The 25,449-nt window shown below is 40.4% G+C and overlaps 1 protein-coding gene and 1 non-coding gene across 2 annotated transcripts; both read left to right on the plus strand.

Moving 5' to 3' along the window:
- The first annotated feature begins 1 nt into the window (after nt 1).
- Nucleotides 2-16,211, plus strand: TGDS (TDP-glucose 4,6-dehydratase). The gene is made up of 12 exons (XM_007440505.4): nt 2-1,017; nt 2,329-2,395; nt 3,012-3,080; nt 4,003-4,093; nt 5,142-5,284; nt 6,101-6,199; nt 6,946-7,005; nt 8,179-8,222; nt 9,204-9,369; nt 10,272-10,330; nt 13,148-13,245; nt 15,050-16,211. Exons 1-12 carry the CDS (start codon nt 929-931, stop codon nt 15,133-15,135), a joined length of 1,071 nt encoding a protein of 356 aa, XP_007440567.1. The 5' UTR covers nt 2-928; the 3' UTR covers nt 15,136-16,211.
- A 6,091-nt stretch (nt 16,212-22,302) lies between these two features.
- On the plus strand, nt 22,303-22,375 carry TRNAF-GAA (transfer RNA phenylalanine (anticodon GAA)). Its single transcript has one exon. It is a non-coding gene; the product is annotated as a tRNA-Phe (tRNA).
- Nucleotides 22,376-25,449: the final 3,074 nt, after the last annotated feature.

The following is a 25,449-nucleotide window of genomic DNA, read 5'->3' on the forward strand; positions in this document are numbered from 1 at the left end:
TTCCGAGGCGAGAGCGGCCGGGGCAGAGAGAGGCGTTGCCCCGCGCCACCTCTCACAGGCGGGCTTCCAACGGGCATTAGGAAGACGGTTGCTAGGAGAGGAACGCTCCACCCGCCACGTCACTGAAGTTGGATGGGATGGGGGAGGGAGAACCACGGCCAGGGCAGGCGACGTGGATGGTGGTGGCCGAGTCCGGGAGCGCATCCAGTCGAGCCCTATTTTTACATTTCTGGTCTGGGTGTGCTCTTCTCACCCAGCCCAAAATCTTCCAGACGTGGAGGACCAATTCTGAGCCCGCGTGGCCTAAATGCCAGCAGCCCCATGTAACTTCAGCTTGTCCCAGTTGCGCATGAATGAAAAATGCTTTTAAACATATTTGGTAAACTAGTGTGAATGGTTCTCTTCTGGGGAGCGGAAAAGGTTGCTCCATCTCAGGAGTCTACTGTAAGCCCACTATACTAAACGAACTCGCGTGTCCTCTAAACGGTGCCTCCTTCTTACATCCTGAACGCTGGCTTTCTGTCAGCAGCTGGAAGGAGGGCTTTCTGGTCCAAGGCGCTTGGAATACCATCCCTGCTTGCTTATTGAGACGTTCGGTTGCTTAGGTTCCCACAACACCTTTAACCCGGCCGATCTGACAATGCTTGTACGGAATCCGCTCCTCTGGGTTGGCTTCAACGTTGGCTTGCTTTCTCCTGGCACTGTGTTGTGCAAAGGTCCCTGACTAAGAGACTGGCGTTACTACTGCGACGTTGGACTACAGTACCCATCGCTTACAGGCTCGCGGGCGCCGTGTTACAGAAGCGGCAAGCCCCGGAGGAGGCGCCAATCGCGAGGCTCCCCGGGCAGAGCGCGCGCGAGAAGATCGCCCTCGCGGACGGAATTGACGTAAGGAGCGGAAGTGGCGCCCGGCTCGCTCTGCGGGAGAATGTGCGCGGGGGTCCTGCTGCCTGGGGGGGCTCCGCGTCCGCGGGGTTCGGCGAAGCGAGTCCTGGTGACCGGAGGCGCCGGCTTCATGTGAGTTCCTGCGGGGAGGGGAGGCGGGGAAGCGGCGGCTCGCTTTGTGTTTCGTTTTCCTCGCTTCCAGGAAATGGGCAACGGTAAATGATGCGCTGAGCGAACATCCCGACGCAGGTCATTCGATGTGTAAAGAGAAGCCGAGAAAAAGTAGCCACTTAAGGTGTTTTTGAATGGGAAGGACAGCTTTGAGGGGTATTTGTTTTAGTTAATCCTGAAACGTTAATCATAAATAAGACTAAACATTGAAAACGAGCTGTACAAAAACAAAATAAATGTATAATTTGGGACTATATAAAATGTGTTTATGCTCTTAGAGAAAAATTTAAATGTATCTGTGCAATATTTATATCCAAAAACACTGTGTAAACAGAGGTAGAACTACTTCCTCCATATAAGAAAAAGGAAGGGTAGCATCTGCTTTTGAATTCCTAAAGTAGGTACACAGTAAGTGGCTTAACGGTTCCGGCTGAACCGTGTGCAAGTAAAAAGAAGCTGAATTGCCCAGTTCAGGTTAGAGCTTCAGCATGAGTTCTTTTTTGCTTATCTAATTTTTGATATAACTTTTTTTTAATAAAGCCAGTAACCAGAGATAACAAGTTAGCTGCTTATTCCCAGACTTCTTTCCTTTCCATTGGCCATAACCAAATGTTTTTTCTTGGAAAAGTTCTTCTATTTGATTCACTGATACTCTCATCCAAATTGTGCATTTGAAACCCAGAAAGGAAGTTGTTCACCTGATGAGGGCTGCTTCTGTGCTCTCAAGTCTTTGTGTATTCTGCTTTTTTTCCCCCAAGCCTCTTCCTATACATTCATTTCCTTACTCCAAATCTCAATTTCTTTTATATTAAACCTCTTCCTGATAGCACACTTTTCAGGCCTCATATTTGAGACTGAAAAATATTTGAAATTTCTATAATTGACCATAACCTTGCATATTTAAAGTTTTGCTAGTTTGTTTCCCACAAAATTAGTCATGTTAAATACATGGTTTAAAGAACATCAGAATAAAGTATCATTATTGCATGTGATATGTCCTGTGAGCATTTCTCAAAAGTACTAAAAAAGATTCCACTCCTCTTAATTATGGCATATTTCTTAGTTTTGATTGAGAGGTAATCAAACGTCTTAGTTTGGGCTTGAGAGAGAAGCAGAAAAAGGTTTACACCTCCTGATCTTACTGCCAGAGCAAATAATGCGGAAAGCTATTGAATTGATGTAAATGAACAAGATTTAGAAAAACAACTGAAGTCTGGTGTGTGTTCTGCATTTGAGATATGTTCACCATGTTTTCTCTTCCAAAATTGACAGTGCTTCCCATGTGATAGTTTCTCTTGTGGAAAAGTACCCAAACTATATGATCATTAATCTGGATAAGGTAAGACCATTGGTTTAAGTAAAATGAACCATTAAATATTTGACAGGCAGGTAGTACCCTAAAAAGAGCTGTACTGTCAGATGGTGGGAGGGGAGTCTAAGGTGTCACCCCAGGGTTCTGAGGCTGTAACCTATTCCTAAAGGTTGGTGTGCTAATAGTGTTTAAGGTGGATGAATTTATATACCCACATGTCTTTATAACTGAGCATGTCTGTGAATTCTGAATCATAGATGCAAGTCAAAGAACAAATTCTGCTACTAAATAAGAGTTTGAATTATTCAGTTTCTAAAAACTTAGAAGTATGCTGAAAAACATTGCAAAACTTGTTCATTTTTCCTGATCCAATTTTGCCCAAGCACAGAGTACTTATGAATGTATACCTTTACCCAGCAATTGTGACAAACAATTGTGGCAGTGGGATATCAGCATTTGCAATGCTAATGTAAAGGGAAAGGCAGGCATGTACCTGTGTCCATGTGAAGCCATAGAGCTTTTAGAAAGCTGCTTCTGCAAAAGTTGGAACTCCTGGATCAAAGCATTTTTTTTTGAAAAAACTCTGGTTTTTAGCAACCTCTTGCATAAAATACTTTCTCTTTCCTTTTCTGTTTTTGTTAAGCTGGACTACTGTGCAAGCTTAACAAATCTTAAGACAATTTCTGAGAAAGAGAACTACAAATTTGTTCAGGTAAGGTAACTTTTTTGCATTCATTGTTTTTAAAATCAAATGACTAAGGCTTCAGTTGTAGCAAGGTAGTGAGTTAGGTGGTATGACAAGATATAGTTGACTCAAATTAGGGTGCCATATTCCCAGGCTCTGTATCTTCAGAAGATTCATCAGTAACTTGAGTGAAAAGATGGAGGGATTGATTAATAAATTTGCAGTTTATTATTTATTTATATTTATTTATTTATTAATAAATTCAAAACAGTCTGAGTAAATTTGAGAGCTGGGTTAAAAATAAGAAAATGAAAGTGAACAGGTAAAGACGAAGTTCTTCACCTAGGACACAAGTCAAATGTACAGATATAGGATGGGGGATACTGGCCTGGTAATAGTACTTGGGGAATTTTTTTTGGAATAATAGTTGATTGCAAACTAAATTTGAGTCAGCAGCATGGCGTGGTGGCTAAAAAGGCAAATGCAGTTTTAGGCTGCTTTAACAGAAGTACAGTTTCCAAGTCATGGAAAATAATTGTTTTGTTTTATTCTGCTTTGGTCAGACTGCACCTTGAGTACTGTGGCCAGTTCTGGACATTGTATTCTAAGGATTCCAAGAAACTGGAAGCATTTCAGAGAATTATTGATGACTATGATCATGTGGAAATCAAGCCCTATGATTGAAGTTATATTTAGCTTTGATTTGGGGGGGGGGGGAGAAGAGAACAGTGCTAATCCTAATTAGAATTCTGTACTAAGGAGTTGGAATTGGTGTAAAATTCCCCCTTCCAGCTCTCTGATTCTACTGTGCAATTGTTACAAGATGAAAACTGAGATGAAAGCCTACAATTTTCTATAAAATTATGTACCAATTATATATTGAATGCTTAGCATTGGGAAAAAAATATGGTGTCCATACTTATTTTGTATTTTCTTTTTTCTTTATTAGGGAGACATCTGTGAACCCAATTTCATAAAAGAATTATTTGAGACTGAAAAAATTGATATAGTGTTACATTTTGCAGCTCAAACGCATGTAGGTGAGCATGGCATATTCCTGTAATTGTCACATCTTGCAGGATTGATAAAACATTCCTAAATAGCTTCTAGGTTTCGTGGAAGGGGCAGAGCTAACATTTCATGTAATAGGCTGCATATTTTGATATGGCTGGTGGTGGAGACTTAAATATTGCAGTTTGCCAGCTGTTGAACCCTGTTGAAGTATAGCACTGCTACTAGATTAAATGGAGCAATTTGTAGACAGTCCGTTCAGTACATTTATTCTTTAGTATTTTTATTTGGTATATGCTTATATATAGGTGCAGCACAAGACTTATTTTTGCTGAGGTTTTGTTATGTTGCTGCTATGTTTACTAGAACATTTGAAAAATCTTACCTTTTAATGTAGGTCTTCAGTTCTTAGGGTTGCGGAAAGGAAACTGAATAGGTACAGATTCATAAAAGGACCATGGCTGCATCTAGCACAGACTTGTGTTCTCATTCAGGTTTCTAGGATTAGTATGCTTAATTCTGCATTAGATTCTGGCCTTTAAAAATAATTTTAAATATTGTATGTTTTCCTCATTTCTATGCTACTAAGTCTGATAATCAATTTTAGAATAGCTATTTAGCTTAAACTGCTATGTGTTTGTTTAAAAGATTCGTTTCTGGCTTTTTAATTTTTAAAAAACAAAGGCAGTCTCTCCTAAACATAAACATAAAACATTAATTAAAATACGGAAACACTACTATGCATAAGCTCCACTTATTTAATATCTAGACTTCCAGTGTTTGCTAAATATATTATGTGTGTCTGAAGCATTAGCAAGGATTTCTTTGCTCAAAGTGGGGAGGTTTGTAAGCACAGCTCTTCCTCTCTGTTCACAAAGAGAGAGAACTTTTCTGAGCTGCGGTCCTTGCTCCATACTTCCATGGACTACAAGGTTGCAGCCTTAACATTTTAGGGTGTTTTGTTGTGTGATATTTGGGGGATAAAGAACATATTTTTCTATAAGAGCAGTTAAGGATTATAATTGTTTTCAGTTGTCAAAGTGACACCCTCTCTATTCTTTTTGACTGAAAATTTAGATCTTTCATTTTGGCACAAACTTGAGTTCAACTATGTTAATGTATATGGAACATACATTCTGCTTCGGGCTGCTTATAAGGCTAATGTGGAAAAGTTTGTATATGTCAGTACTGATGAAGTGTATGGAGGAAGTTGTGATAAGGTGAGCTGGACTTAGATATTATTGGTTGAAGTCACTTACTTGTCTTTCTGTGTGGATCTGGATGATTTAACAGCTGCAAATTTATACAGAGGTTATAGTTTTATTTTATCATTTTTATGTATAAGCAGCCTAGAGTCGTTGTACAGTGAGATGGGCGGTGTATAAATTTGATAAATAAATAAATAGTTGATAATATCAACATTTTAAATCCTTATGATATTTCCTGTTAAAAGAAGGTATTGAAGATGCCCATTTGTGCATACTTCAAGACATTTTCCTGATGGTAGTTTGATGTAAGCAGTACAAATTATGAGTACAGGTAGTCCTCAGATTATGAGAACAATTGGGACCAGAATTTTTATGCTAAGCAATGCAGTTGTAAAGCGCAATGTCATGTGACAGTGTCGCTTAGCGATGGCAATTCCAGCAGTCCCAATTGCTGTAATTAAGTGAGGATTGTGTGGGTCGTTAAGTGAGGACCTCACATGATCGCAGCTTCCTGCTAGCTTCCCCATTGACTTTGCTTGTGGGAAGCTGGCAGGGAACATTGGAAATCATGATCATGTGACTGTGGCTCACTGCGATGGCTGAAACTCTGAGGACTAGTCATAAATACCATTTGTTCAGCACCATCATAACTTTGGACAGTTGCTGAATGAATGGTTGTAACATGAGGACTACCTGTATATATTTTCCAACTGGATGCTTAATAATTGTTTCTGGTATTAGAGTTACTTATACTAATTAACTGGAGCCATTTGTAATCTGCTGCTCTATCTGTGTGAAAATTTACTTCATGTAAAGCTTTTGTTGCAGGAATTTGATGAATCCTCACCCAAACAACCAACAAATCCTTATGCAACATCTAAGGCAGCTGCTGAATGCTTTGTCCAGTCTTACTGGGAAAGATATCAGGTGAGCAGAAATGACATTGGAGGTGGTAAATGCTTCTATCAGTTATCTGTTTATTTCCAAAGGGATGTGAATGCACAAAAAGGGGCACTAAAGCTAGTGATTTGTCCCATACAGCTGGGGAGGGTAACTTGGAGGCCACACTTAATGGGAGGAGGTTGAGGCCCACCATATGTCATGGTGAGGTCATGGCTTTTGTTTAGCATGGGGGAAGAACAGGGTATTTTAAAACTATATGAAAGTTATTTTAAAGTTTACACTATAGTTTTCTACTATAGTTTGCTTCCAAATGGGAAGGAACCATGCCACTAATTTTTAGCAACTTGTTTGGAAGCAGATTTGGACATTATGTGTAGCTTAAGGGATCCAGATTGCTCACCCCGTTTTTAGAAGCCAGCTTGTTCCTTGGACTTTCATCTTGAATGTTAAGTGCAGTGGGTCAAGATAGATCCTTCTGCTAAATGTGCCATTTTGATCTTAGCCTCTGTGCCTTAGCAATGTGTATCTTTTTGTTGTTGCTATTCTGCTGGGAAAAAATAATGGGTGAAGTCAGGCATCACGTGAATGCATTTGGATATCAGTCCTTAGCAGTAGAACCTTAGGAAGCAAAAAACTAGGGGAATTGCTGCTATTGTGGCAATAGAAATTATGCCATCAGGAAGGGTTTAACTGGATATCATTCATGTTAGGTCATTAATAGCAATTTTGACTGGGTTCATTTTAATACAGTTGTCATGTATACGTTAAAGTTTCCAGTGGTTATCACACGGAGCAGCAATGTCTATGGACCCCATCAGTTTCCAGAAAAAGTAAGTTAAATGAAAGCCTTTCTACTTTTTAGTTTCTTGAGCTTTTATAGTTTGTCATGGAAACGTCATGGAAGTGACAAACTGCATACTATTTTTAGGACAATTCATGATATGGCCAAGATATAATAAATAATAAATTGATCAGGGTGCAATCCTCTCATAGACCCAGGGCATTTTAGTCTCTGGAAAATGTTCCAAAAGCTGGACCTGCATCTGTTATCAGATCCCATAATTATCCAAAGCTTGACCATTATGAGATATCTATGCTTATAGTAGAGTATTTCCCATTTCCATCCTGCATACAAGTCTAAGTGAAATGAAGATCTGCAGCAAAATCTTTCTAATTTATTTGTAACTAAATCTCATTGTATTTGATGATGCAATTGTATATTAAGTTTATTGTAGACTAAGTACAGTCTAAATTGTATTCTATCATTTTACGTCCAAGTTGAAGTTTTGAGATTTCTGGTGGGTAAAGTTTTTTTTGTAACTCAGCTGAAATGTTTACAGAGCTAGCAGGGTCTCCAATTAGTACAGTGTTTATAAGACTTCCAATTATTTTGGGGTAGGATGTGACCAGAGACTGCCTGTTGGACATCCTTCAGCTAGAAAGTGATAATATCGGACTTAACTCTTGTGAATCTTCTCTGTCACTGATAACTGCCTGCAGAAGATTAGTCTTAGTGTTATCTCCAGTAATAGCCCAATTAAATTACAGTTTTATGTCTAGGCTGTATTTTGAGGAGTTTTAATATAAAGAATGAATAGAGTGAATGTTGTAATCTAGCTCAGGTTTCTAATATATGAAAATGGGCTTTGCTGCTTTAAGAATTCCAGGTGGATAGGAAGCACTCTGTACAGCATGTACATGCAATCCCTCTCTTCCCTCCAGCAGCACCACTGTGCAGATGTGTGCCTGTTATTTGCCTCCACTTTCCCTTTTAATCAGCTTCCTTGGAGTTGAAGCAAGGCTTGAGCTTTCCCTGTCCCCCCACCCTATACTTCCTGTTACTGGATGCACAATTCCATACAAATCTTTTGATGGAACGTAGGAATTTTATGTTCATTGCTAGTATTAATGAGGACATACTTCAGCAATGAAGCTGCATCATTCTCTGTTTCAAAGTAGGATGAATTTTAACAACTGTTCATTTTGTCTTTTATATTTCCTAGGTTATTCCTAAATTCATTTCTCTCTTGCAGCAGAATAGAAAATGGTATGTGTTATATTTATGCTCATTTAAAAACAACAACAGTGTTTTTAAGAAACAAACCATGTCACACTCTGAAAACTCAACTATGGTTAAAAATTAGTCATGGCCATAAAATTAGTTCCCATCTTTGAGACCTCCATGAAGCCTGGAGCTATTTTGATGTGCATATTGGTTTTGATCAAATGGGAATTGGTATTTGGGTATTTAATATCTTGTTCCACCAGCAGAGGTCATAGGATTTGTGCTAGATCATATTCATTATTTTGTGCTTTTCACTAATCTAAAATCTTGGTTGAGGGAGCTGTATGCTTGTGTGTGTGTTAAATCTCTCTTTCTCCCATTGCCCCCCACCCCCAGCAATCTGCAGTTTATGAGTGTGATGTTATATGTGTCATCTGGAATGTTGTTGTTGATAAAAATGGAAGATAGATTATCATTTGCTTTTTACCCAGCAAAAACTGCCAGTTTGAATAATAAAATGAAAGTTTTAAGGTTTCTTCTGCCTACCTTTTACAGGTAGTCCACGCTTAACAACCACAATAGGGACTGGAAGATTGGTTAAGTGGGGCAGTCATTAAGTGAGTCACCCCATGACCAGACCTAATTTTACAACCATTTTATGACAGTTGTTAAGTGAATCATGTAGACGTTAAGTGAATCCAGCTTCCCCAATGGACTTTTTTGCTGGAATTTGCTTAATGACCATGTGATTCGCTAAATGACTGCCGTAAAAATGGTCATAAAATAGTGATCCTGACCGCAGGGGGTAGTGCGATGGTTTGTGATGGTTGTGTGATATAGGTCGTAAAGCAATTTTTCTGAGGCCATCGTCACTTTGAACCATCGTTAAACAAACGGTCATTAAGCGAGGACTACCTGTAGTGAGTTACTCCTTGAAAACTTGACTAGACCATTCTGTTATTAGTGAGGGCCTTGTTTTTAATGACCCATATTAAAAATATCCACTCTTGTCTTTTCCTTTAGTTGCATTCATGGTTCAGGACTTCAGAAAAGAAATTTTCTTTATGCTAGTGATGTAGCAGAAGCATTTCTTACTGTTCTGAAGAAAGGGCAGCCAGGTGAAATCTACAATATCGGGACCAGTTTTGCAATGTCTATTACACAGCTTGCAAAGGAATTAATCCATCTTGTGAGTAATAAGTAAACAGAAAATAGGTGGCCTAAGCAACAGCGGTAAAATAGGCAAGAGCTGACCTGAGCTCGCTGAACAGACAGATCTTGGTTTTTATTTAAACGTTTGACATTTTAAACTTCTTTTTGCTTCCATTTTTTAATGTTTGAAATTCTGTAATGGAAAAAGTCACATGACAAAGCACAAGGATGGATCAATACTGTGATACTCGGTTCTGTGGAGGTGTAAGAGAAACTCTCTCCTTGGCTCTTGTGTCATTCACACTCCTTCCTGTTCTTTGCTCAAATCAGAAAAAAAGATCCTTAGACTTAGTCCAGGGGAGCAGATAACTGGTCTGTCATAAGGGCTGGTCTACTGAAATTACGCATTACTAGATTTTCTCTATTGTAGTTCTGTTTTGTGACAACCATGCCCACATCACTGTATCTTATGCTTTTTAAGTGTTACAAGCTTTTGAGGAGCCGTGCAGAATATATGAGGAAATCTTCAGTGATGGTGTTCATAGTGTTACAGCATAGTCAGCAATACTTTTAAAATGAATTTGAAGATTTGTAGTCAACTCTTTCCCACTAGTTGCGGCTTTTGAGGTCAGGCAGCCTTTGTGAAACTGCCAGCAACATAGTTCTAAAATAGAAAAATGGGACCACATCTACCCTTTCATGTCTTCCCATTAGCTACTCTTTTTGCATCCATAACTCTATAATATTTATATTGTACATTATGTTTGGAATAGTCCTGCTAATGCCAATGAGATTAGTCCTGATTGAAGTACATTAATAACAAATCCATATAAAAGCTGTCCATTTATTCATTAAAATACCTATTCAAAGAATGTTACCCAAATCAATATACATTGTCAAATATTTCATTGGTAATATGCATCTTTTCCTCATTGTCAGATTAAAAATACTAGTTCAGAAGCCGAGATAGAATGCTGGATGGATTATGTTAAAGACAGGTAAGACAATAATGTTTTCCAAGAGTAGGCTTCATTTCAAATCATTTCTTTGGATTGCTTTCTTTTTGTATAATCATCTAAAACGTTACTATTTGCCACAGAGTTAGAGACATAACTCTGTCAATTCTGAGAGAATGTAGACAAGCTGAACCCCAAGGTTTCCTGATCCATTCCTTTGTGGAATTGGTTGTTGTATCGAGAAGACAGCATGGAGCTTTAGTGAATCCCTTTTCCTACTCCAGAGCAGAAAAAAAGAGGGGAGGCTTGTAGAGGACTTGGCAAGTTTGATCAAGATAATCCGCAGCTTTCTGTTAGTCTTCCAGCTGGAGATGGGAGGGCATTTCTGCATACTGTACACTGAACTGGTTCCCAGCCTCCTCTTCAGTTCCAAGGTTGAGAGAAAAACTGTAGCTTGAAGCATTCTTTGTCACGCAGTTGAAAATCTAAAGGCTTGTATTGGCAGACTAATTTTCACTAGCCATAAGTCTTAAGATTTTAAAAACTAGGAAAGATTCAATCTGAGGAGTGAAAAGCTTTAAATACATTTGTATGGAATAGGAAAGAATATTTTCTTTACAATTCTCTCTTTAACAGTTCTGTTTCATTATTTTTTTTTGTCATTAGGATATTGTCTTGCAATAGTCTCTGTTTTTTTCCATTTTCATTGCTTCTGGTCTCAGTTTCTGTTAATTACCTGTCCTGTCTTGTTTTAAAAGATTAGCAAAATTACCATCTGCACAGGGATTTTTGAAAATGAGTGATTTGCTATCAACAAAATTAAGCATTGTCTGTTGACTCTAAAGAATACTGATACTTAGAAATGTTTATGAAGAGTGACTCATCTTTATTGAACATAAGAGGCATTGGGTGCAGTTGGACGATGAAGAATTAAAACGTATATGACCAGTTTCAAATGGAAGGGATAATCTGTAAGGATTAGACTGCATAAAAGCTTGGAAACATCAAAGAGATAGGGAATTTCTAGTGTGCTTACTTGGTTATTAGCAAATACTGGGTGCCGATTTGGAGACAATTGCCTTTACAGATACAAGTGCCATCTTCAGCGACTGTCAGCAGCTTATATGGATACTGAAACACAAAAAATATCTCATATTAGCTCAGAATTGTGTGGTGTTTTCCCCCCTTCCCCCTCCCTTTAGCCAAGAGTGGAGGTAGACAACACTTTAAGAATAATAATATAGTCAGATAACTCAGTTGATACTCTATTTGAGGCATTTCTGCTGTTAAACAATATTTTGATTTTTTAGAAAAAGCTAGCACTTAGAGTTGGAGTTAAATAAATCAGATTTATCCAATAAACTCATTGGATAATAGTTGCTTGAAGCAATGCAATTAAATACTGCAACATAGCTGAGCTCCTTGTAAAACTAATCATGTATAGCTTCTGAAACAACTTTTTCTTCTCTCTGCTTATTAAGTTACATAACTTAAATGACTCTTTGTTTGTTAGCTTCATGCTAAGTAAGTGGTGGGTGGGAGGTTAGTAAAATGAACTTGTGCTTAGAGTACAAGTATGTATGTGGTGTGGCTAATGTGGGGCCACCCGTGTTAAATTATTTATCCTGAAACTGGCTGATGCCTTAGGGATTAGTTTAACCAAGGATATTCTGAGCATTCCATGAGCTCCTAAAGTAGGGATAACAAGCATCTTCAAATATCCTTTTCTGGATTTCTTACATTTTCTGCAAAATGTTCTGAAATACAGTATAACAACAAAGATGGGATTTTCCCTGCTAAAATCTGATGCTCTAAATTGATTTACATCTGGTTTGGTATGTTTAAATTATGTGTGCCTTTTTGTTTTAATTTACATATTCCATCTCTGGTAAAGATGGAATAGGTTGTGCAAAGTAAAATTTAAAGTATATTTGATCCAAATGTATTAAAATATATACACATTCTCTCTTTTTTCCTAGGGACAGTAATCTAGAACTGTACAATTTGATTGCCTACATTATGTGTTGCTTATTCATTTTAAGGCTGACTTTAAAGAAGATGAGAGTCAGTTTGGTGCAGTGGTTAAGGCACCAGGCTTGAAACTGAGAGATTGTGAGTTCTAGTCCAGCCTTAGGCACAAAGCCAGCTGGGTGACTTTCATGTAGTCACTCCCTCCCAGCTCTAGGAAGAAGGCAATAGCAAATTGTTGGCCTTGCTGGGTAAACCAGATAAAAATCATAACCAGATGAGTTAATTCTACTTCATTGTAAAGCTACATGGACAAAATCTTGCAAGTCTGAAATTACATCTCTCCTCCCTTTACAGCCCAAGAAACTAGGGAGGGTCCTTTCTGAGCCTCCTGCCCTGCCTGCTATCCAGTTGCGGGCTATGCTGTCTCTGATCTGACCATTCCCTTGGCAGCGTTTCTTGGCCCTGTTTCCCAAGGTCTTTCCCACATGCTATCACCCAAACACTTCCAAAAATGTTGCCAAGAAAACTGCAGGGACTTGTCTAGGCATCACCATGAGTCAACACTGACTTGAAGGAACAAATTTCCTTTTTTTTTTTTTTAAGAAATGGTAACATTTCACATGGGACATTTCTGCATAATTGAATTATTATTTTCTCCATTGCTGCTACTATCCTATGGTTGTAGCTACTTAATTTGATATTTTGAATTATTTCAGTGGTATGACTGATTAGTGTGGATTAACGTTCAGCTTTGTTCTACTTAAATGTGTGTATTTTAGTAGCAGAAGGAAGGGATCTCTCTCAACTTAAGGGCTGATCCAAAGGAAGGTGCCTTTGTAATGGTAACAATTGCTGTTTCTGTTGAAAGACTTTTTTTCTTTTTTAAAGACCTACAAATGACATGGGATATCCAATGAATTCTGGAAAAATATACAGCTTGGGCTGGAAACCTAAGGTGCCTTGGAAGGAAGGAATCAAGAAAACAAGTATGTTATCTGTACATTAGAATGGGACTAGAATGGAAATGAACAGCCATCATAAGCTAATTTGAAAAATAAAGTTTGCATAGTTCACATGTTAATTTGTCACAGAATTGGACAGTTGAAGTTGCAGTTTCTAAAGTGAGGAACTTGCTTTTGAGTTTTATGAGTTTAATCAGCCTGAGAATACGCAATGTTTGTTGCAAGAATCCTGCTGTTGGATGCAGGTGGAAATCTGAGCACAAATGATCTGTGCCAAAGCAGCAGTTATACCTGCCAACATGACTACTTAATCCCGGGTATCATTTGTCCTGTTGTCATGTCTTAGATTCATATAGAGAGCTCAATGTTCAGTTGTAAGAACAGCAGAAAGTAGCTAATACACATTTATAAATTTTACACGCAGCATTTTTGTTTGCATGATTCCATGTGTTCTGTTTCATTGTTTAAATTATGCATTCCTGCCCCCCCCGCAAATTTGCAGTTCTCAAGTTTAGGTTCCATATTAAAAAAATATTCATCCTGTCCTCAGAACATTAATGAATGGGATCCAGAAATTGCTTTGTGTGAATGAGAGGCATCTCTGTTTATGAAAGAGACCCTCTGCCTCTTTGTAAACTTCTACAAGTCCTTGTGCTACATTGTAGAAGGCCCTCCAGTCTTGAAGAATATACACTATATAATATAGTTGGCATCTTTTCCCCTTTTTGGAATATTCTGGTTCTCTAGAAAAACAACACAAGATTTTCAGTACCTTAAAGTCAAGAAACATTTGTGGATGAGAATACACATTTGAACGTTCAAGTGTGTATTCTCATCCACAAATGTTTCTTGACTTTAAGGTACTGAAAATTTTGTGTTGTTTTTCTAGAGAACCAAAATATTCCAAAAAGGGGCATTACCTAGGGTAGGAGTACATATTACTGTATTTATCTGAATGGAACGTGGCCCATTATTTAAATAAGCCCTCCCCCACCCCCCAGGAGAAACCAACAGAAAAATAATTGTAAACAAAGACAAATCCTTGTTGTTTCCATTTTCCACAGCTAGTCCATCTAGGCTTGCCACCTCTTAAAAGCAACCCTGGAAATTACAAAAAGATTACATTCAACAGAGAAGCAGCCCCTTTTAAGTAGAAGCTGAACTTCCAAGGCATCCCACTTTTGGAATTAGCCTCCATAGCAAATGGCTGCGGTGATTTGCACCTGATGCTAATTCCTTTGCTTTCAACACTTCTAATCTTTGCAGAATGTAAGATGACTCCCATCCCATTGTAATCCCAGATAATTATCCAGAAAACGAACCTTTCCTGCCCAGTAAGTACTAGGGATGTGGAGTGTTTGGGACTGAAAGTGAGCAGGGCGTGGGTATGTGGACACGTCCGTACCAGCTGTTGGCAACTCCTGAAAACAGTTCCGTCTTTTTCTGGGATAGTGTGGCTGCTTCTGCAGCTGTAGGCTGATCCCAGGCAAAGGCATATTTGATTATGGAGTTGCCAGCAGCTGCTGAGTGGGTGCAATGGGCACTCCTGGTAAATAAGGTACAGCCATGATTTTATAGCATGATATTTTTTCCCATCATTAGATGAGAAACTGCTTCAAACTGAAAATTGTTGGAATAGTTTTTAGTATACAGAGAGCCCTTGTAGGTTGTAAGTGTGGTAAGTAGGTTGTTAGTGATAGTGAAGGTTGCAAGGTTGTAAGTAGGTTACTAGTGACTAGTTTCATTTAATTTTTTAATTGAAACTTCCATAGATTTGCCTTAGAAGGGTGTTTATGCTGTAAATTGTTTCTTTTTTTTTAAATCCTAGTTGAATGGTATCAAGAGAACTTCCACAACTGGAAAAATCCAGAAAAGGCTTTGGAGCCATTTCCTGTTGCTGGAGAATCTGTATGAATTTGTATGCATCAGAACTGGAAAGAAAAAAAGAAGAAGGAAATCATCCTACCTCAAGAACCTCTTGGAAACCTCTTCAGCATCAGCTGTAAATCTAAAAGAAAAAGACTTCAGTGGTTGAAGTTGAAGGTATATTGTATTCAAGAAACAACAAGTATCAGCAAAATTGAGAAGGAAAATAGAATGGAATTTTTGAACTCTCAACGTAATCCTCTTTGGGGCCAAATCAATGAACACTCCAGTGCTGAAGCTTTAAAATGGCATTTCAAGACGATGAGATTAACTTCTTTTTCCTTAAAAGTGCACTTTAAAATAGCTATTTTGTATCATTACAACATTGTATTATCAGTATTAGTAAAATCTAGACAATATTTTATACTTAAGGGGTAGGCATACTCTTCATCTTGGTTTACCAGATGACACTAATAATCTGCTTGTTTTAAAACATTGTCCTGTGGTGCTGTCTGATGTTGATCCCAGAGCTGAACTGGAGAGAGAGGATTTTCTCCATTTGCTCAACAGAAATTATGATTTGTGGATAATTAAGTCTATTTTAACAGAATAACAAAATATATTTCAATTATATTTTATATTTGCCATGTAAACACCTTCTGTGTGAAATGATAAAGCATTAGATTCCTTTAAGGGTAGTTAGTGCTTCAAGATTCATGTAAACCAGACTGTTTTTTGCTTCTGAGTTAAATGTGAAGATATGTGCGCGAGACGACCTCTCCTCTTTTGGTTCAACATGCATTCATCAGCCTCCTCTGGCTTCCAGCATCCGTAGGTTCAAAAGAAATATGTAAGAATGGTGTAAACCCAATTTAGCACATTAATTGTATTTTTGCTGAGAATGCTGAAATGATGCTTGCACCTCTTGGAAACCTCTTCAGCATCAGCTGTAAATCTAAAAGAATATGGTTAGTCCTTGATTTACAACCACAATTGGGACCAGAAAATTTGTTGAGTGGTGTGGTCATTAAGGGAGGCTTCGCGTGACCGCACCCGATTTTACCATCTTATTTACTACAGTGGGGCAAAAAAGTATTTAGTCAGCCACCAATTGTGCAAGTTCTCCCACTTAAAAAGATGAGAGAGGCCTGTAATTTTCATCATAGGTATACCTCAACTATGAGAGACAAAATGGGGGAAAAAAATCCAGAAAATCATATTGTCTGATTTTTAAAGAATTTATTTGCAAATCATGGTGGAAAATAAGTATTTGGTCAATATCAAAAGTTCATCTCAATACTTTGTTATACAGTATATCCTTTGTTGGCAATGACAGAGGTCAAACGTTTTCTGTAAGTCTTCACAAGGTTTTCACACACTGTTGCTGGTATTTTGGCCCATTCCTCCATGCAGATCTCCTCTAGAGCAGTGATGTTTTGGGGCTGTCGCTGGGCAACACGGACTTTCAACTCCCTCCAAAGGTTTTCCATGGGGTTGAGATCTGGAGACTGGCTAGGCCACTCCAGGACCTTGAAATGCTTCTTACGAAGCCACTCCTTCGTTGCCCGGGCAGTGTGTTTGGGATCATTGTCATGCTGAAAGACCCAGCCACGTTTCATCTTCAATGCCCTTGGTGATGGAAGGAGGTGTTCACTCAAAATCTCACAATACATGGCCCCATTCATTCTTTCCTTTACACAGATCAGTCCTGGTCCCTTTGCAGAAAAACAGCCCCAAAGCATGATGTTTCCACCCCCATGCTTCATAGTAGGTATGGTGTTCTTTGGGTGCAACTCAGCATTCTCTCTCCTCCAAACATGACGAGTTGAGTTTAGACCAAAACGTTCTACTTTGGTTTCATCTGACCATATGACATTCTCCCAATCCTCTTCTGGATCATCCAAATGCTCTCTAGCAAACTTCAGACGGGCCCAGACATGTACTGGCTTAAGCAGGGGTACACGTCTGGCACTGCAGGATTTGAGTCCTTGGCAGCGTAGTGTGTTACTGATGGTAGCCTTTGTTACTTTGGTCCCAGCTCTCTGCAGGTCATTCACTAGGTCCCCCCGTGTGGTTCTGGGATTTTTGCTCACCGTTCTTGTGATCATTTTGACCCCACGGGATGAGATCTTGCGTGGAGCCCCAGATGGAGGGAGATTATCAGTGGTCTTGTATGTCTTCCATTTTCTAATTATTGCTCCCACAGTTGGTTTCTTCACACCAAGCTGCTTGCCTATTGCAGATTCAGTCTTCCCAGCCTGGTGCAGGTCTACAATTTTATTTCTGGTGTCCTTCGACAGCTCTTTGGTCTTGGCCATAGTGGAGTTTGGAGTGTGACTGTTTGAGGTTGTGGACAGGTGTCTTTTATACTGATAACAAGGTCAAACAGGTGCCATTACTACAGGTAACGAGTGGAGGACAGAGGAGCCTCTTAAAGAAGTAGTTACAGGTCTGTGAGAGCCAGACATCTTGCTTGTTTGTAGGTGACCAAATACTTATTTTCCACCATGATTTGCAAATAAATTCTTTAAAAATCAGACAATGTGATTTTCTGGATTTTTTCCCCCATTTTGTCTCTCATAGTTGAGGTATACCTATGATGAAAATTACAGGCCTCTCTCATCTTTTTAAGTGGGAGAACTTGCACAATTACTTTGACTAAAATACTTTTTTGCCCCACTGTATGGTCATTAAGTGAATCACCGCGGTTATTAAGCAAGACATCATGTGACCACAACTTGCAACCTTCCCTGCTGGCTTCCCCATTCACTTTGCTTTTTGGAAGCCGGCTGGGAAGATCGCAAATGACAATCGTGACTGTAGGAGGCTGCAACCATTGTAAATGCGCAATGGTTGCCAAGCATCTGAATCATGATCATGTGACTATGGGGACACTGTAACGGTTGTAAGCACAAGGACTGGTTGCAAGTCACTTTTTTCAGTGCTGTTGTAACTGAACGGTTGCTCAACAAATGGTTTTAAGTCAAGGACTACCTGTAACTCTTTTTAAATGTGTTTCTAAGGTGGTATGGTTTGGCAGTTCCTTTGCTTCTGTAATACTTAGGAAAAAATCTGGATTACTTTGGTATAAAGAATGTTTTGTGGGACGTTTAAGGACATTTTCTAGATACTGTTTTAAAAATTGACTTATGAAGCCTCTTAGAGGGCAGGAGCAAAGCAGCTCTTGAAGCATAAAAGCAGCTGTGTCCTTGATGCAGCTGCTTCAAGTCTTTCCCATTCTCTTGGTGTGTGCATGTACAGCCCTCTCACTGGATTGCAGAAGTGTTGTGTGCTGCTCTGCTTCGCTTGAGGTCCCAGGGGAAGGTTGTTTGATGCACAGCTATAAATGTAAGCAATTGGATGAAAGCCTTTAAAGCAGTTGCTTTAACACTTTCTGGTCCATTGTGTTTTGCAAGACATCCCTTTCGAATGCTTTGCAAAGCCGTACTGTTGTCATTGGCGGAAGCCACGGAAGGTACTGTATTTTCCGTCAATAAGACATGTACAAGACGACCCCCACTTTTCCAACCCAAAATTAAGAAATCAATATTTTAAAGATAGTGCAGAACACATTTTTATTTAGTAATTAGGTAACATTTACCTGATACACTTGGTGGGAGGAGGTCCAAACCGTCTCTCTGCAGCTCTATTTCCATGCTCTTTTGCATAACTGATTACATTCAATCACGAGTGAAACTGCCGATAGTTTGTCTCTGCAAACAGACTTCCTCTAATTGGTTTGTTCAGCATCAGCTGACATCAGTTACATAAGGCTCGTGATTGGAGGAAGTCTGTTTGCAGAGACAGTATGGGCAGTTTCACTCGTGATTGGAGGTTCGTGATTGGAGGAAGTCTGTTTGCAGAGTCAAGCTATTTCACTCATGACTGGAGGCTAACAATAGGAGGAAGCCTGTTTGCAGAGACAAAGTATGAGCAGTTTTGCAACCGCGTGGTTCTCTCCTTGGCTTACTTCCTTGAATAAGACGCTCTTCAATTTTTAGTGTAAGGATTTTAGAAAAAAGTATCGTCTTATAGTCGGAAAAATACGGTATGTTTACGTGGGCTATATAGAGCCATTCATTTGTTTGGATCAAAGTTTATTAACATTTTATACCACCACAATCACATGACTAGACAGCATATAGAAAGATATTAAGAAAGTGTCCCCATATATACTAATTAGCAAAAATAACCACATGATCCGAAAAAAATAAAATCATCCTCACTAGGTATTAAAATCATCAAGTGCCCGCTTAAAAACATTTTAAAAGGTTTCCTGAAAGCCAGGAGTACTGGGGCAATGTTTTCCATGATGTAGACGCCTTCTGGCCTGTGTTCCTTCACTTTGCATGAGGGCAGAATCTTAAGCAGGCCCTCTAGTTGACCTGATAGGAGGGGCAGAATCTGTATGGACAGGCAGTGCCACACCGGCCTTGAGAAGTGATATGCAATTGAATGTACTACAGCAATAACACCAGTTCCAGAACTGCTTGAAAAGGACACATTATTTTCACCGCAGCATGTCCATGCTCAAAACAAAGCTACCATTGCAATTTAGAAACTGGCTCCAAAACTGTAACACACCTGCAAAAAAAGTACAGCTTAAATAAAAATTCTGTCTGCTCATAACTCTACGCAGAGCAGATGAATTGCAGACATTCTGCTGTGCGGGTTTCTTTGGGATCAGAGATAGGGGCCCTGCAGATGTTAGTTCATTTATTTAAATAAGTTATATGGCTGACCACCTCACAACAGTGACTGAGTGGACTCTAAGGATTAAAACAGCTGCAATAGATAACCCATGACGCCTGAAGTGAAAACAATTACCTTGAAAAACTACAGCAGCAGAACACTCCCTAAACTCTTGTCCCAAATGCCAGTTGGACTCTCTTCCATCATCCCCAGCCAGTAGGGCCAATGGATAGGTATACTGGTGCAGAGTGTCATCAGAGTTTTCAGAATTACAGAGTTAAATTTAAACATGGATTCAGGGGACAGTTTCAGAAAAGAAAAAAATGTCCAAGTTGAAGTGGAAAATGCTTAAAGGGAGAGGTTGGTGTGCTGATTTTTGACTTGGCTTCCAAAGTATGTAACAATATTGCTATTTGGCTGAGTAACTTGATAGGTGAAACTGCTCAAAGAGTGATACAATATATTACTTTGCTATTTTTTAATGTGCAAGTTTGTCCTGTAAAAAAAGTGGGGTCACATTGCATGTGAAATCCACTAACATCCAATGGAACTGAGTCCAGTGTCTGAATTCTCCCTCCTTTTCTGCACCCCCAAATCTGCCAGATTTATTCTCCTAACAGTTTGCGAATAGGTTGAGCTGAAACATAATGAGCAGCCCAAAGTTACCTTGCACATTTCATGTGTGATTTGGGATTGGAACTGGAGTCTTCCCAGACATGATCTAATGCTGGGATGAAACCTTACTTCAGCCCTCTTCAAAACTCATCTGTAATCAAGCACTTATTCTTGGTATCCTGTTATAACCCTTTGTTAGGACTGTAGGTGGAGAGCTGTGTTAGTCTATGGTAGGAAAGTATCAAGAGGAGTCTGGCGGCATCCTTTCTGGCTAACACATTTTCTTAAAAAGCATAAGCTTTGGTGAGCTTGAAAACTTAGGCTTTTTAAGAAAATGTGTTTGTCAGAAAGGTGCTATCAGACTCCTCCGGATCCAGTGTTAGGATGTGTAACTGAAATCTGCCTCTTTTCTCAGTTTCCCTTTGTGTTCTTCTGGTGCTTGTTTTGTGGAAGTGCCTTGGGACAACCTTAACAATGATACTGAGCTTGATTACTACTTTCTTGTTCCTTGTTTGCATGACACCTTAAGAGCCTTAATCATAGAGTTTAATGCTGATATAAAGGTGATAGGGAGGAACTAGTCATTATCTTCAGTGTAATCTAACCTTGTGTGGTTGATGAAGAGCTAAGTTGGGCTTTATTTGCAAAAAAAAAAAAAAAAAGGAGGGGGGTTGCTGAATATGGTATTATGTTAGGAGCTGTTAGGAGATACTCAGCAAGTGTAAATAACCCTCCAGAATGTTATGTTTGGTATATGTATGCAGAATAATTATTGTGGTGCTGCCTTAACAGCAAATACATCAACAAACTTTTGGGAATGCATTTCACAACATTTGTCTACTGGTAAGGTTCTAGATCAACTCAGAGTTCTCGCTGGAGGCACAAAAGCCCAAGCTCAAATGATCATACTTTGGAAACATTATGCAAAGACCAAGCTTTCGGGAGAAGGCTCTAATACAGTATTTCTCAACCTTGGCCACTTGAAGATGTGTGGACTTCAACTCCCAGAATTCCCCAGCCAGGCTGGCTGGGGAATTCTGGAAGTCCACACATCTTCAAGTGGCCATGGTTGAGAAACACTGCTCCAGGGCCTTTGGTGTAACTCAGCCCTCACCATACTGATGGATCATCTTGCCTCGATAGTGAGTTGCTCTAAGAGGCAGACAGTCGAAGGCACAGCTGACGGTGAGCCGGCCGCACGTATTTCTCGCTCTCTGCCGGAGACGCAAACACCTTGCTGGAGGTGCGCCAGACACAGACCAAGAATGGGCGGGGAAGCGGCTCCCTGGAAGTGGGCGGAACCAATGCAGCCGAGTTGATGCACCGCGATGCCGGCGCTGGACGAAGGCGAGCGAACGGGCTCTTGTGCGGGAGAGGAGCGTTTTCCGTCGCCCTTACCTGGAATTACCTATATAATGTTGCAGCTGCAGTTTCGTTGCAACGTGCAATGGTGTTAATTCAAGACCGCCTAATGATAGGCTTCAGTTGGCTAGAATTACTCTCAAATTGTTCTGTTTAAATCCGTATCAAGATGCCATTTGTTTCTACCCCTTAAATGAGGCAGCAGGGTTAAGCTGTGAAATTTGCATTATGAATTTGGTACAGTATCTTCTAGCTGAAAGAAGTCTGCTTTCAGACAGCACGTGCCTTTTTAAACGACGCAACCAGCCTGGTTTTAAAAAAAAACACCTTAAGAAGCGGAGATTTTGGCTGAGTGATTTGCACCTGTTGCATACAAATTGTTATTCGTGGAAGGTTCAGCTAATCAACGAGAAGCTGCGCTGGACGAAAACGACGTCCAACTGTATACTGGATCTTTCTATTGTAAATGTTATAAACCAGAAATCAGTGGAAAAGAATTAATCAGTTTTGTTTTTCTAAGCCATCTGGAACAGTTGTTGATCAACTGCCGAAATAGCTCAGTTGGGAGAGCGTTAGACTGAAGATCTAAAGGTCCCTGGTTCGATCCCGGGTTTCGGCAATAGCTTTTTCTTTTCTTTTTGCTAAACAAGGATGTTCCTTCCCACGCCCAACCTCACCCCGGTTGCAGATCAGTCGCATGTAATCAGGGGTATTAGGAGAATTCACGTGAAGGGGTTATTGCTGCTTTTTTTCCGCATAGAAGGAAGGGGAAAAGGACGCTGCTGGGAGTTGAGGGAACGAAAGGGAGTAAAGCTGCCTCTGAAAACACTCAGAAGGACCCGGCAGACTATCCCGCTTTCTGAGATTAGAGCAGGAGAAGATGCAGAGACGTTAGTTCATCTTCAGCCTTTCTCACGACCCCTGTTCACGTGAAGAGCTTCGCACGGAGACCTTCCTGTTTGTTGCAAAGGCGCGACTCGCTTCCACGAGTCCGAACGGAGGTCTGACCGCGGGCGCTTTGGATGCCTGCGAGCAGACCTCGGCTACTCTTGGAAGGCTGGACAGCGCTGGGCCGAGGGACCACCAGGAGCTCCCAGGCCCGGAGTCTGGGAAGTTGGAAAACGCCCAGAAAACGTGTCCGCTGCGGGGCCGGGCTCTGCCCAAACGCGAGACCAGGCTTTACCCCAAGCCTGCGTCTCCACCCCCAGTCCTTCGATCCGGGGCTTTTCTCGAACTGCCTGGTTCTGTCCCACCCCAAGTGACATCGCAGAGATACCTTTATGGGCAAGGTATTAACACTGTCATATTCGCGCATCACCATTTTAATGAATCCCCCCTGCACATTATACTTCCAAATGAATTTCTTTAAAAAAGCTCGGAGCATGAAAATGCTGCATTAAAGGTGCTTATTACAAAATGACCATCACCATAATCCAAGACGATCAAACACGGAAGCAGCGATGAGCTGTCAGGACGAACGGCCGCGGCCCAGTTTTCTCTCAGTCTGACGGTTTCCAGGCAACCACGCCGCCAGCCTCAGCACGCTCCGTAGCGGCGACTAGAATAGACTGACTGTTCTCTTGTATTTGAACCTGGTAAGCTGTTCTCTGATTGGTTTACGTCATGGAGTTCAAGAAAGCTGGCCCTTAATTGGCTTCTCGCCCAAAAACAGCAGTTCGTGATTGGTTTATCTTTGAGCCAGGCTGACAATTGGTTCCTTGCAAAGGTGGTTTTCTGATTGGTTTATTTTGTAGAATGCCAAGATAGCTGGTCCGTTTAGGTACAGTATCCGAAGAGTGCGGCGCGGCGCCGTCGGGGCTTCCAGGCCCCTCCCCGTCCTGGCAGCCCTCTTCTGATCCCGCCGTAGTGGCACTATGCCAAGTGGGGCCTGGCCAAGGCAGAGCAGAGTGGGGGAATTGCTAACCACGACCTGGACTCTGCTTCCTGTTATACACCCCAAAAGAGCACTAGCCTTTTAACAGTTGCATCCCACTATTGGTTCATCTTCAGCTTGGGATCTACTAGAATCGTGGTTCCCAACCGTTTTTATGCCCCACAACCCCAAGAAAAAGTTTGATGAATGTTTGCGCCCCCTACAAAAGTAATATCACATTTGAAGATGAAGACGTCTAATTTCTAATGCGGGTCAATACATTGAACTTCAAAAAATAAGCTTTTAACTCAGTGCATAAAATTGTTGCACCCCCTGAAATTCCATCTCACAACCCCTGGGGGTGTGGGCACCCCAGGCTAGGAACCCCTGTACTAGGACATCCAAATCCTTTTCACATGAGCTACTGACAGGCTAGGTCTCCCCCATCCTATACTTTCATTCCCCCCCCTTTTTTTTCTAGATGCAGGACTTTAATTTCTGCCTCTTAAATTTCATCCAGTTAGATTCAGCCTCTGTTCAAGCCTGTCTTTTTGAAAAATTTCTTTCTCTTTGAAAATGTTAAGCCACTTCTACTTTGGTGTCATCTGCAAATCTGATAATCATCCCCTCAAACCCTTCATCCAGGTCATTAATAAAAATATTTGACAGCACAGGGGCCAAAGACCTGCACCACTTAGCTCAGTAGTACTCTCCAATCTGATCTGGAGCCATTTATGAATAGCCTCTGGATGTGGTCATTCAGCAGGTTATAATCCATCTAGCAGTTGCATTTTCTAGTCCATATTTAACATTTTATTAATTAGCTTGTCAAGGGAGACTTTGTCAAATGCTTTGCTGAGGTCAAGGCACATTATATCCATGAAATTCCCCCACTCTATTAAGCTTGTAACTTTGTAAAAGCAGAAGTTAATCTCGCATAATTTATTTGTGGCAGTTCTCATTAATTGTTCATTTCTATCCAAGTGCTCACAAACAAGCTGTTAATTTCCTGGATCCTCCTCCTTCCCTTTGTGTCTTTCAGCATTGTAGAGGGTGGAAAGCCACCCCCCAGAAGACATTCCGCAAAATGCATTCAGAGTTTCTGCTATCCTGCTGTGGCTCCAGTGATTTGTTGTTCTTGTATCCTATTTCTTGAAGAACTGTCACTTAAGAAAGGGACAAATATTGTTTTTAGCTGTCTCAGAGGGCTAGATCCAGTGGTGTGCTAGTGCCTTCTTGCACTGACTTGCGAGGGCCAACTGTTAAATTTTCTGGAATTTTGTTAGCTGGTTGAGAGTGGAGCTGAGCCATAATGCCTAGTGCGCCAATCAGCTGTTCTGTGGCGAGTGTCATGGTGCAGTGGTGACCATGAAGCCAGCAGAGCCAGTTCTTACACATTTACCAGCACACTGGCTAGATCTCATGGGTTTTACACTGGAGTAGCTCTTTGATCCATGTTGGTAGCAGATGCTGTTAACCAGAAGAGTAGTGAATTCTTTTTTGGGAGGGAGTTTTTGTTATTTTATTCATATTCGTTCCAGGCAATCAGTGCTGTTGTCATCTCAGGCAGTGGATTCAGATGACTTGTGCATGGCCAGATTCTTCAGCTTCCTAACACTGCAACACTTTGAGATGTGAGTTATATAAAGTGCCCTGAGGAGATGTGTGGTTTCTCCCATCATCCCTGAAGGTTTCATTTTAATGGGCCCATGTTCAGGATGTGCCTTGTGATTTGGCAGGGTGATGTTCCATGTACAATGAACAAATGGCCTTTGCGGTCTTTTTTTCTGTTTCTAGAAAGGCCAAGTCAGGGAACCCCT

Source organism: Python bivittatus, unplaced genomic scaffold (genome assembly GCF_059951505.1).
Source record: "Python bivittatus isolate LINGU-HERP-01145 unplaced genomic scaffold, Pbiv_v1 ctg000060_np1212, whole genome shotgun sequence".
Taxonomy (NCBI): Eukaryota; Metazoa; Chordata; class Lepidosauria; order Squamata; family Pythonidae; genus Python; species Python bivittatus.

Coding starts and splice junctions, on each gene's coding strand:
- TGDS (XM_007440505.4), top strand. CDS start 929: ATGTGCGCGGGGGTCCTGCTGCCTGGGGGGGCTCCGCGTCCGCGGGGT. Junction 1,018..2,328: donor ACCGGAGGCGCCGGCTTCAT/GTGAGTTCCTGC, acceptor CAAAATTGACAG/TGCTTCCCATGTGATAGTTT. Junction 9,370..10,271: donor CAAAGGAATTAATCCATCTT/GTGAGTAATAAG, acceptor CCTCATTGTCAG/ATTAAAAATACTAGTTCAGA.